General features: G+C 37.7%; 1 protein-coding gene and 1 non-coding gene across 2 annotated transcripts in view; both read left to right on the forward strand.

Moving 5' to 3' along the window:
• The window catches only part of PIEZO2 (piezo type mechanosensitive ion channel component 2), a 503,470-nt gene that overhangs the window by 475,782 nt on the left and 13,653 nt on the right, over nucleotides 1–14,035 (forward strand). Inside the window, exons 45-46 of the mRNA XM_045850410.1 lie at nucleotides 608–766; nucleotides 5,466–5,613. Coding sequence (XP_045706366.1) covers nucleotides 608–766; nucleotides 5,466–5,613 — 307 coding nt within the window. The remainder of the gene's footprint in view (nucleotides 1–607; nucleotides 767–5,465; nucleotides 5,614–14,035) is intronic.
• On the forward strand, nucleotides 10,979–11,085 carry LOC123826503. Its single transcript, XR_006787068.1, has one exon. It is a non-coding gene; the product is annotated as a U6 spliceosomal RNA (small nuclear RNA).

A 14,035-nucleotide genomic window follows, 5' to 3' on the forward strand; every position in this document is an offset into this window, starting at 1 on the left:
TATACTTGGGTATTATAATGTCAAAATATATTTTTTTAATTTCTTTTAAAAATCTGTACTATTTTAGACTCTTGAAGAATACTACATTTATACAAAGTAAAAAAAAAGTGTCCTATAGGTCATCATTCTTTGAAAATATGTTCCAATTTTTTTTAGTATGAAATTTAGTTCCATTGTTTCTTCTCAAACTAAGGCTAACATTCATAAACTTTACAACACTATGATTGTACATTTTGCTTTCCTTCTTTGTTGAGCTTTCATTAGGACCAGGGTAGCAGCAGCATCCATGTTGTCAGAAAAATTTATTAGCAAAATTACTTAGCAATTTATTTTAATGATAGTCTAAACTAAACTGACTAATGCATTAATACCTTAAAGGCATCATTCATAGGATTTTTTTTCTTTTTTAAAGGATTTTTTAATTATTTGATTTTATTACCATACCTATGACCTTTGAAGTGATCAACTAGTATAGTAAGTTCTTTAAAATTAACTTAATTAACTTAATGCTAGAGGAGGAATTAGAATTTTTTTTAAATTCTAGAATGGTATCCTTTTATGAGAAGGGTATTCCATTCGTTCACTTTTCTGAATTTTTATATTTTAGGAAATTCAGCCAGAACTTGGTTGCTCAGCTTTGGTACTTTGTGAAATGTGTTTACTTTGGGTTATCTGCCTACCAAATTCGTTGTGGCTACCCAACACGAGTCCTTGGAAACTTCCTCACAAAGAGCTATAATTACGTCAACCTCTTCTTGTTTCAAGGGTAAGAACACACTCTATGTTGTCACAGTCATTCGCAAAGAGGAGGCTCAAAATTGAAAGTCATTTTGTTTCCTACCTGGGAAAAAACAGAAAGAGGAAGAATGCTGATGTATGGGAAGGTAGATCATTATGGAGTTCTTGCAGTGTTTAGCAAAGAACAGGCATGCTTCTTGAAATACATTTGTATGTGTGGTTACCACACACCTGGCCAGAATGTTGTTCTAGGGTCATCCACATGGGTTTTCTATTTCCATATCCTGCATAATTACTGTGATAATATTTTGGAATATATAATTGTTAAGTATTAACATGCTTCAGGGCACAGTGAAACATATTATTTGGAACCTAGACTATTCCTAAATCTAGGAATAGACTGAAATTTTGCATGTACAACAAGTCCATCCATTGAAAAAGGTCACTTATTTCCCCTAACATCAATGGGAATGCCTTGTGACTTTCTTACTTCTGGTAGTAAGTTAGCTGTCAGAGGAAGTATATAGCTCTTCCATGTGAGAATTTAATTGGTAGCATCTCCTCTCCATTCCCTCAGAAATTGGAACATGGCATAAAAAGTCAGTCTGCTCCTAGTTAGCACCAGATCTGGGGACTGGGGAGTTAGTCATAGAAGAGGTGTTGAGCATGATCAGATGTCATGAACCTCCCTGTGTGGAACAATGTTTCACTTAGTACTATCTTGTGTGGAGTACTGATAGTTCTTCAAGGGTTTGAATTAGTGCTCTCTCCACAAAGCTGGGTAGCCCAGGGTAGAATTCTAAGGGGTAACCCAACTGTTGTGTGGGCCCTGGGATGAACCCAGGTCCTCCAGCCTGAGAGAAGCCCTGTGTCAGTCAAGAAACCAGGAACAGCCCCCAGATTCAAGAAGAGCCCATGCCAGCCCATTCCCAATTGAAATATAACAGACTAAGCCAGAGTCCTGTTAGCCTTAGTCATCTATTAATTCTACCAGCAGTGGGCTCTACTGTGTGCCCCCAGTGGAATGTTTCTTTCCTCTGATGGCTCTCATATTTCACTTAACAGGAGTATTACCTTTCCTAGCTCATTCAACAGAAAATCCTCAAAAATGCAATAATCCTATGACCAACAGATTTTTGTAACATGAACAAATAAATGTTTTAAAGAGTTAAATTTGGGGGAACTTACAGCCAAGATGGAGGTGTAAATAGGTACACTTTGCCTCCTCACACAACCAAAAGAAGAACAACAACAAATTTAAAAACAAAAACTAACCACAACTGCCAGAAAACCAAACTGTATGGAAATCCAACAACCAAGGAGTTAAAAAAGAAACATTCATCTAGAATGGTAGGAGGGGATGAGATGGGCAGCCAGGGCAGAGAAGACACAAGGCAAGGCAGCCACTAGAGGACTGGGCAGTCCGACGTTTGCATGCAGATAAACTGGGAAAAACAACTGGGGAGTGAGACAGACACTCAAATGAGGGATCCACCACAGGGAAAGAAAGCCTCAAAACCTCTAGTTATAAAAACCTGTGGGGGTTGTGGTGGTGGAAGAAACTCCCAGCCTCACAGGAGAGTTCATTAGAGAGACCACAGGGTCCTAGAACATTCATAAGCCCACACACCTGGGACTCAGCACCAGAAAGGCCCACTTTGCTTGCAGGAAGTGGGGGAAGGTATTGCAAGCTGCCAAGTGCTTAGCAAACCACATTGTTCCCTCTAGGACTCCTCTCCCAAATACAGCTCCACAACGCAGCCATCTGGGTGGCCCCACCCTGGCAAATACCCAAGGCTCTGCCCCTGACAAAGTAATAGGCATGCTGAGACAAAAAAAAAATGTGGCCCAAATGAAAGAACAGATCAAAGCTCCAAAAATAAAACTAAGCAATGAAGAAATAGCCAACCTATCAGATGCACAGTTCAAAACACTGGTAACCAGGATGCTCACAGAAATGGTTGAGCATGGTCACAAAATAGAGGAAGATGTGAAGGCTATGCAAAGTGAAATAAAGCAAAATACACAGGGAACCAACAGTGAAGGGAAGGGAACTGGGACTCAAATCAATGATTTGGAGCAGAAAGAAGAAATAAACATTCAACCAGAACAGAATGAAGAAACAAGGATTTAAAAAATGAGGAGAGTCTTAGGAACCTATGAGACAACCTCAGTGTTCCAACATCTTAATCATAGGGGTGCCAGAAGGGGAAGAGGAAGAGAAAGAAATTGAAAATTTATTTGAAAATATAATGAAGGAGAAATTTCCAAATCTGGTGAAGGAAGTAGACTGCAAGGAAGTCCAGGAAGCCCAGAGAGTCCCAAAGATGTTGGACCCAAGGAAGCACACACCAAGGCACATCATAATTACATTACCCAAGGTTAAAGAGAAGGAGAGAATCTTAAAAGCAGCAAGAGAAAAGATGACAGTTACCTACAAAGGGGTTCCCATAAGACTAAGCTGATTTCTCAAAAGAAATTTGCAGGCAAGAAGGGGCTGGAAAAAAGTATTCGAAGTCAAAGACAAGGTCCTACATCCAGGATGACTCTATTCAGCAAAGCTATCATTTAGAATGGAAGGGCAGATAAAGTGCTTCCTGGATAAGGTCTTGTTAAAGGAGTTAATCATTACCAAGCCCTATTATATAAAATGTTAAAGGGACTTATCTAAGAAAAAGAAAAAGATAAAAAATTTGAACAGTAAAATGACAACAAACTCACAACTATCAACAACCTAACCTAAAACAGCAAAAACAAACTAAGCAAACAACTAGAACAGTAACATAATCACAGAAATGGAGATCACATGAAGGGTTATCAGTGGGGAGAAAGAGAGAAAGAATTGGGGAAAAGGTACAGGGAATAAGAATCATAAATGGTAGGTACAAAATAGACAGGGGGAGGTTAAGAATAGTATGGGAAATGGAGAAGCCAGAAGACTTATATGTATGATCCATGGACATGAACTAAGGGGAGAGGGGGGATGAATGCTGATGGGGGAGTGCAGGGTAGAGGGGAATAAAGGGAGAAAAAATGGAACAACTATAATAGCATAATCAATAAAGTATATTTTTAAAAGTTAAATTGTGGTTATTTGCAGATAAGGTTTTATATATAAAAAATACCAAAGACTCATTCCAAAAACTTTAGAACTAATCAACAAATTCAATATAGTTGCAGAATATGAAATCAACATATGAGGTCTGTGTGGAAAAAGTCCAGCCATTGTTAATATAATGAGAATGGTTTGCAGTTTGCACAACACTGATGTAAACTGGCAACCAAGGACTGGAATGTGCATGCATGAACAATGACAACTTCACTCTACTAGTCAGTAGGGTCGGTAGACGCCATTTAGTGAACATGTGCACTGTATGTCTCTCTCATTCAAAATGACTGAGAAAGTAGAGAAACGCGTCTACATCAAATTTGCATTAAGCTTCAACATTCCTCCACGGAAACTATTTGGATGATTCAGAAGGCTACGGCTACGGGCAACTGGTGATTGGCAGCTTCATCATGATAATGCACCCACTTATGAATCATGACTCCTGAAGTGTTTTTTGGTGAAACATCAAATCACCCAAGTGACTCAGCCCCCTTATGGCCCATATTTGGTGCCCTGTGACTTCTGGCTTTTCCCAAAATTAAAATCACCTTTGAAAGGGAGATTTTAGATCATCAATGAGATTCAGGAAGATATGATAGGACAGCTGAAGGCCACTAGGAGAACTATGTGTGGTCCCAAGGTGCCTACTTTGAAGGGGACTGAGACATCATTGTGTTAAGTATGATGTTTCTTGTAACTTATATCTTCTTCAGTAAATGTCTTTATTTTTCATATTACATGGCTGGATACCTTCTGGATAGACCTCATACAGAAATCAATTGCATCTCTATACACTAACAAAGAAACATCTGAGGAAGAAATAAAAGTTCTTTCATTTACAATATCAAAAACAATAAAATACTGAGAAATAAATTTAACCAAAGAAGTGAAAGATTTGTATAATTTCTAATAAATGAATGGATCAAAAAACTATGGTACATTTACACAATGGAATACCACGCAGCAAAATGAAAGAAGGACCTCCCATCTTTTGCCACAGCATGGATGGAACTGGAGAGCATTATGCTAAGTGAAATAAGCCAGGTAGTTAAAAACAAATAACATATGATCTCACCTATAAGTGGAACATAATCAACAAAACAAATAAGCAAGAAAAATACAACCAGAGACATTGAAATTAAAAACAAACAGTTTTTCTGGCAGTTACCAGATGAGAGGTAGGAGGGGATAATGGGGGATAAAGGGAGGAAAGGTTTGAGGAACACATGGGGTAAGATCAAGGGTAGGAAGTGGGGATGGCTAGAGTGGTAAGGAGTGGTATGGGGAAAATTGAGACAACTGTGCTTGAATAACAATTTAAAAATGAGGGGAAAAAGAGAAATTGAAGAAGATACCATTAAACATTTAAGAAGGAATCCCAGTTTATTAAGACCATCAACAAAAAAAGAAAAGGAATGGAAAATACCAATCCATTTATTAGACTTGTAATGAAAAGTAGTTGTATTCCAAGTTGAATTTTTACCATAAGGGTCACCTTGAGAATTTTTTTCTAAGATTGAAGAGTTAAAATAATAAAGAACTACATGACCTCTCAGGATTGGCTGGGTTTGGGGGGTAATCCCAGAACTGTCTCTCTAAAAGACATGGTTTCTGCCAGGTTCCGCCTCGTTCCATTTTTGACTGAGCTAAGGGCTGTGATGGACTGGGTGTGGACAGATACAACCTTGAGCCTCTCCAGCTGGATCTGTGTAGAGGACATCTATGCTCACATATTCATCCTGAAGTGTTGGCGGGAATCGGAAAAAGTAAGCCAATAAAATGCCTTATCCCTATTTGTTTCTCTTAGATACCAGCTGCTCATAAGATTAATGTGAACTTCTGCAAGTCTTGTGACCAAATAAATGGAGACAGGGTAAAAATTACTAGGACTTATAAATGTCCTGTTGACTTTCACCCCACTGGAGTTGTGAATCTTGAACACACTGCTGCCTTAGCAATAGCATCTGTATGTGTTCTTCTTTTGGCAACTGAATATTGTAGTTGTTTTTAAAAGAAGAAATGATGTATTGCTGTGTGACTCAATCATTCTTAGATGGCTCATTTGGGAACAGGAGGAAATGTGCTATGGTGGAGAAAAGTGGGGTCAGGTGACTTGGACTCAGGGTCACCACCTGATGTCCTCTTTGATGAGATACAATGTAACTGCTTTGTGCAAGGGAAATTAAAGTGCAAATACTTGATCATTCTGCTGGGTTAAATATTATGGTTCAATATGGATAAAATTACAATTATTTGTTGGTTTTTTCAAGTTTAACATATGAAACAGGAGGCTGTTGCATCAAAGCAATAAAGATACTAAAGTGCTATATCATTTGCTGAGGTGATGTGAAATGTCTTTTTTGCTCATCTCCATGATACCCTCTTTGGAAAAGTCCCCTCTAGTCCATGTAATTTCTGTTCTTCAATCAGTTTCTCCTGAGAATTTCAGCTTTATAGTTGTGGGAGCCATTTTACTGTGGCTTCAGTGTTTGTAGGGAGTGAAAGAGATGGGGCTGGCAGTATACTTAAAATGATATTAGTTTCTCCTGATTTTTAAGAGCAAAAGAGTTATATAATGACAGAATATGAGAGCCAATCTACTAAAGGGACATTAAAAGTAGAATCAGGATGACAAACAGTCTGGAAATCATGACATATGAAGAAAAGTAGGAGGAATCAAGAATTGTTCAGTCTGAAGTAAAAAAAAAATGGGGAGACAAACTTTCAAATATTGGAATATAGATTTTAAAATGTGAATTAATTTGTAAGATCCAGGAAAGCAGTATTACGAAAAGTAGGCAAAAGTTTCAGTAAATTTCAATAGAACATAAAGATCCAACAATCACAGGGGGCTGCCTCACAAGGCAGTCACTGAGAGGTGCCCACAAACACACAGTCACACAGGAAAATTTGCATTGCAAAACTTCTGTGCTAAGAAGAGCTAGGTCTAGCTTCTGGAACCATTTCTTCAATAGGTTTTTTTATCAGTTGTCTATTGCTTATAACAAACTACCTCAAAACTTAGTGGTTTAAAAATAACAACCATTTTATCTGCTCACAATTCTGTGGATCTGCAGTTTGAGTGAGGGACTACTGGGCAGTCTAGTCTGGGATTACTCTTGTCACTGTCATAGGCAAGGGAAAGGCAAGGGAGAGAGTCAGTTCAAGAGAGAGGCAAGTCAAGGGGGTCATTGCAGAGTGAAGAAGATCTGAACCTTTCTCAGATGGTAAGGAAAGGATCAGTAGGAAAAAGAAAAGTACAAATTCTTAGCATCAGAGCCTAAAGGGGAAGCTCCAGATGAGGTTCTAGAAAGAATAACCTCAGAGGCATGGATGGATAAGCTGGGAGTGAAAAAGAGGAACGGCCATTCTACAGAAAGTCAGAGAAAGAGAGACTGTCAGTGAACAACTGCATGCTCATGCTCAATAGCCTGTGTTTTCCACAAAGTAGATGAATTAATCTATTGTGAGTAACAGAGATAGCATTCCAAGTCCCGGAACCTGTGTAAAGGACCTCAGAAACTGAGAGATGGCTTCCACTAGGTGAATAGAAGAGGGGCTCTTTTTTTAAAAAAAAATAGTAATGGTCTCCTTGACTTTATTTTTTATTGTTCTTTAAGTAGAGTTGTCACCATTTTCCCCCCACCACTCTCCCCACCCACCCATCCATACCTCCCCCCCTTGATCCTACCCCCTTTTGGCTTTGTCCATGTGTCCTTTATACATGTTCCTTGATGACCCTTCCACTTTTCCCCACTATTATACCCTCCTAACTCCCCTTTGGTTAGTGTCAGTTTGTTCTTAATTTCAGTGTCGCTTATTATATTTTGCTTGCTTTTTTGTTTGGTTGATTAGGTTCCGCTTATAGGTGAGATCATATGATATTTCTCTTTTACCACCTGGCTTATTTCACTTAGCATAATGCTCTCCAGATCTACCCATGTTGTCAGGAAGGGTAGGAGCTCCTTCTTACTTTCTGCTGCGTAATATTCCATCATGTAAATGCACCATAGTTCTTGATCCACCCATTCACTGATGGGCACTTAGGTTGCTTCCAATACTTGGCTTTTGTAAATTGTGCTGCTATGAACCATTGAGGTGCATAGGTGCTTTTGGATTGGTGTTTCAGGATCCTTAGGGTATAATCCCAGCAGTGGAATTGCCAAGTCAAAAGGCAGTTCCATTTTTAGTTTTCTAAAGAAATTCCATACTGTTTTCCACAGTGGTTACACCAGTTTGCATTCCCACCAATAGTGCACTAAGGTTCCCTTTACTCCACAAGCTCGCCAGCACTGGTTGTTTGTTGATTTGTTAATGATGGCCATTCTGACTGGTGTGAATCTCATTGTGGTTTTAATTTGCATCTCTCTGATGACTAGTGATGCTGAGCATCCTTTCATATGTGTTTGGGCCCTCTGTATGTCCTCCTTGGAGAAGTGTCTGTTCAGGTCCTTTACCCACTTTTTAATTAAGTTGCTTATCTTCCTGGAGTGGAGTCTTGTGAGTTCTTTATGTGTTTTGGAGATCAAACCCTGTCCGAGGCATCATTGGCAAACATGTTTTCCCATAGGGTTGGTTCCCTTTCATTTTGCTGGTGTTTTCTTTAGCTATGCAGAAGCTTTTTATTTTGATGAAGTCCCATTTGTTTATTCTTTCCTTTATGTCCCTTCTTCTAGCAAACCTCATTGTTTGCAGATGACATGATAGTGTATAAAGAAAATCCTATAGACTCCACCAAAAAATTATTCAACCTAATAAGTGAATTTGGCAAAACAGTGGGATACAAAATCAATATTCAGAAATTGAAGGCAGTTTTGTACACCAACAATGAAATATCAGAATAAGAAATCAGGGGGAAATCCCATTTGATATAGCAACAAGAAAAATAAAATACCCAGAAATAAACCTACCTAAGGGGGTAAAAGACCTATACTCAGAAAACTATACAACACAGGAGAAAGAAATCAAGGAAGACATAAACAAATGGAAGCATATACCATGTTCATGGATTGGAATAATTAACATCATCAAAATGTCCATACTACCCAAAGCAATTTATAGATTCAATGCAATCCTTATTAAAATACCAATGACATATTTCACAGGTATAGAACAAACATTTCGAAAATATCTATGGAACCATAAATGACCTCAAATAGCTGCAGCAATTTTGAGAAAGAAGAACAAAGTAGGAGGGATCACAATACCTGACATCAAACTATATTACAAGGCCACTGTAATCAAAACAGTCTGGTACTGGCATAAGAACAGGCATATAGAACAATGGAACAGAATAGTGAGCCCAAAAATAAACCCATGTCTCTATAGCCAATTAATATTTCACAAAGGGAGCAGAAGCATAAAATTGAGTAAAAATAGCCTCTTCAACAAATGGTGTTGGGAGAGCTGAACATGCAAAAAAATGAAACTCAACCACCAACTTACAGCATACACAAAAATAAACTCAAGATAAATAAAAGATAAATAGAAGTTACAACACCATAAAAGTCCTAGAGGAGAACATAGGCAAGAAAATCTCAGATATTTCATACACCAATATTTTCACCAATATGTCCCCTAGGAGAGGGGCTCTTAAGAGGGATATTTTTTTCTGAATCAAAACTCACATAACTTCCCCACATAGGTACAGGGCTACTTTTCATGTGAACAGCTGTGTCTGCCCTGTTTATCAACTTATATATGATTTTTACTGTTTTTGAGCCAACAGGTGACAACCCTTCTGAGAGTGTAGTGAGACAGTCATACCTATTGCCACCCTTTTTATAAAGGACAGGATCATGCTGACCTAGAACACTAGACATTTCTGCACCTCAAAAGAGTTGAAATCATCCTTTTAATCTTTTAATTTTATCTTTAAGAAATAAAAGCCTCACACAGCAATTTCATTTCTGGGAATGTATCTGAAAAATACCCAAAACAAGAATTCAAAAGAATATATGTACCCTTATGTTCATTGCAGCATCGTTTACAATAGCCAAGATATGGAAGCAGCCAAAGTGTCCATCAATAAATAAGAGGGGGGAAAAACTGAGATACATTTACACAATGGAATACTATTCAGTCATATAAAAGAAGAAAATATTACCCTTTGTGACAGTATGGATAGACCTGGAGATTATTATGCTAAGTGAAATCAGCCAGTCAGAGAAAGACATTTAAATACTGTATGATTTCACTTATATGTGGAATGTAATGAACAAAATAAACCCAACAAAATAGAAACAGACTCATAGATACAGAGAACAGACTGACAGCTGTCAGAGTGGAGGGAGCTTGGGGGTGCACTCAGTAAAAAGGGTGAAGGGATTAGCAGAAATAAAACCTCAAAGACACAGACAGCAATATGGTGATTACCAGAGGGGAAAGGGAGGAGGGAAGAGGTAGAAGAGAATAACAGGGAAATAAATGGTGATGGAAAGAGACTTTACTTGGGGTGGTGAACACAAAATATAATATATAGATGACGTATTATAGAATTGTATACCTAAAACTTATATAATTTTATTAGCCAATGTCACCCTAATAAGTTCAATTTAAAAAAGAAGAAAGAAAAGCCTCTTTTTAATCTATTGCCTCTACTTGAATATATGCTTCTATCTAATGCTAAGTCTATGGCTATTTAAATCACACATGGTAAAACATCCTGAGAAATTTAGGTATGTGGGAAGTGAGTACTAGGGACGCTAAACAAATCTCACACTAGTTTCTACTTCATTCCATAAGAGATTGAAGCATTACCAATGTGATCACTTGTCTATAATGAAGCAGAAGAGTAAGCTTCTTTTAAAAGCAACTTTTCTTGGGGATCATTCCGTATTGAACATAATGTGTTCCTGGGGTTTTATGAATGAATTTTATGAAAAAACAGCAATTTCCTTACAGGCCAAATGTTGGCATGAGCACACTCACAATGCAGGCTTCTCATTCCAAGTCACTTTTCACAGTGATTTCCATGAAGCCACCTCCCAAACACTTTTAAGAAGCTGTTTGGCAATGTAGCATGACATGAACTGCAAACTAAGAAATGTAAATGAGACTCGACTCACCTGGAAACGGGTGATAGAGCAGCACAGAACAAGAAGGTGGCAGTTGCTTTGAAAGGGAAGGGAAGTGCTTGCTTCGGCAGCACATATACTAAAATTGGAATGATACAGAGAAGATTAGCATGGCCCCTGTGCAAGGATGACACGCAAATTAGTGAAGCATTCCATATTTTTTAAGAGAAACACAAGACAATATGAAACGTAATAATATCCGTATAATAGGGATACCAGAAGGAGAAGAAGAAGAACAAGGGATACAAAACCTATTTGAAAAAGTAATGAAGGAAAACTTCCCTAATTTGATGAGAGAAAAAGCCACACAAATCCAGGAAACACAGAGAGTCCCAATCAAGAGGAACCCCAAGAGACCTACCTCAAGACACATGATAATTAAAATGGCAAAATTTCAAGACAAAGAGAGAATCTTAAAGGCAGCAAGGGAGAAACAGGAAGTAACATACAAGGGAGCCCCAATAAGGCTAATAGCTGACTTCTCAATGGAAACACTCCAAGCCAAAAGAGAATGGCAAGAAATATTCCAAATAATGAGAACCAGAGGTCTGCAACCAAGACTACTTTACCCAGCAAGGCTCTCAATAAAGATAGAAGGCCAAATAAGAAGCTTCTCAGACAAAAGAAGTCTAAAAGAATATACCTCCACTAAACCAGCTCTGCAAGAGATGCTAAAGGGACTGCTTTAAGGAAAGAAAGGAAAAGAGAGAGTGAGAGAGGAACACACGTACATAAAAGGCAATGAATAAGTACCTATCAAAAATAACATTAAACGTAAATGGATTAAATGCTCCAATCAAAAGACATAGAATAGCTGATTGGATAAGAAAACATGACCCACACATATGCTGCATACAAGAGACCCACCTCAGGATAAAAGACCTGCACAGGCTGAAAGTGAAGGGCTGGAAACAAATTTTCCAAGCAAATGGACAGGAAAAAAAAGTCGGGGTAGCAATACTCATATCTGACAAAATAGACTTCCAAAAAAGGACCATAGAGACCCAGAAAGTCATTTCATAACACTCAAGGGAAGAATCCACCAAGAAGACAAATATTGTAAATATATATGCACCCAACTTAGGAGCACCCAAATACATAAAGAAAATCTTAGAGGACTTCAAGAAAGATATTGACAGCAGCACAATTATTGTGGGGGATTTTAACACCCCACTATCAAAAATGGACAGATCTTCCAAACAAAATATCAACAAAGATATTGTGGCATTGAACAATACCCTAGATGAAATGGGCTTTACTGATATATACTGAACCCTCCACCCCAAAGAAGCTAAATACACATTCTTTTCAAATGTACATGGAACATTTTCAAAGATTGACCACATGATAGGACACAAAATAAGCCTCAAAAATTTAAAAAAAATTGAAATCATACCAAGCATTTTCTCGGATCACAAGGGACTGAAGCTAGAAACCAACCCCAAGGAAAAAATCCCAAAACACTCAAAATCATGGAGATTAAATAGCATTTAAATATTAAACAATGAATGGGTCAAGAATGATATTAGGGAAGAAATCAAAAGGTTTCTGGAAACAAATGAAAACCAACTCACAACAACCCAAAACTGATCAGACACAGCCAAGGCAGTCCTGAGAGGGAAGTTCATAGCGATACAGGCCCACCTAAAATAGTTAGAAACATTCCAAAGAAACAACCTAACCCTACGTCTACAAGAATTCGAGGAACAACAACAAAGACAGCCCAGAGCAAGCAGAAGGAAAGAAATAACCAAGATCAGAGCAGAATTAAATGACATAGAGACTAAAAGCACAATTCTAAGGATCAATGAATCCAAGAGCTGGTTCTTTGAAAAGATAAACAAAATTGACAAGCCTTTAAGCAGACTCATCAAGAAAAAAAGAGAGAAGACCCAAATAAACACAATCAGAAATGAAAGAGGAGAGATCACAACAGATAACACAGAAATACAAAGGATTGTAAGAAATTACTACGAAGAACTGTATGCCAAAAAAAATGAAAACCTAGATGAAATAGACAAATATCTAGAAAAATATAATCTTCCAAAACTCAATGGAAAAGAAGCAGAAACCCTGAATAAATCAGTAACAGCAAAAGAAATTGAAGCAGTAATCAAAAAACTCCAAACACACAAAAGCCCTGGACCAGATGGTTTCACAGGAGAATTTTACAAAGCATTTAAGGAAGAACTAACCCCTGTCCTTCACAGACTATTCCAAAAAATCCAAAAAGATGGAAGACTCCCAAACTCTTTGTATGAGGCCAACATCATCCTAATTCCAAAACCAGATAAAGACCTAACAAAGAAAGAAAACTTCAGGCCAATATCACTGATGAACATTGACGCTAAAATCCTCAAGAAAATATTGGCAAACCGCAACCAACAGTACATTAAAAAGATCATACCCCATGACCAAGTGGGATTCATTCCAGGGATGCAAGGATGGTACAATACTTGCAAATCAGTAAATGTAATACATCACGTAAACAAAAGCAAAGACAAAAACCACATGATCATATCAATAGATGTGGAAAAAGCATTTGATAAGGTATAGCACCCATTTATGATATAAACACTCAGCAAAGTGGGAATAGAGGGAGCATTCCTCAACATAATAAAGACCATATATGAGAGACCTACAGCCAACATCATACTCAATGGGCAAAAATTAAAATCTTTTCCACTAAGATCAGGAACAAGACAAGGCTGTCCACTTTCACCACTTCTATTCAATATAGTAGTGGAAGTTTTATCCACAGCGATCAGACAAGAAAAAGAAATAAAAGGCATCCAAATCGGAAAGGAGGAAACAAAACTGTCACTGTTTGCAGATGACATGATAATGTACATAGAAAATCCTATAGACTCCACCAAAAAACTGCTTGACCTAATAAATGAATTTGGCAAAAACAGCGGGATACAAAGTCAATATCCAGAAATCAAAGGCATTTCTGTTCACCAACAATGAAACAGCAGAAGCAGAAATCAAGAAAAAAATCCCATTTGAAATAGCAAAAAGAAAACTAAAATACCTAGGAATAAACCTAACCAAAGAGGTAAAAGACCTATATTCAGAAAACTACATAACACTGAGGAGAGAAATCAAGGAA

This window comes from Phyllostomus hastatus, unplaced genomic scaffold (assembly GCF_019186645.2).
Source record: "Phyllostomus hastatus isolate PE091 unplaced genomic scaffold, TTU_PhHast_1.1 phas_contig_80, whole genome shotgun sequence".
Classification (NCBI taxonomy): domain Eukaryota; kingdom Metazoa; phylum Chordata; class Mammalia; order Chiroptera; family Phyllostomidae; genus Phyllostomus; species Phyllostomus hastatus.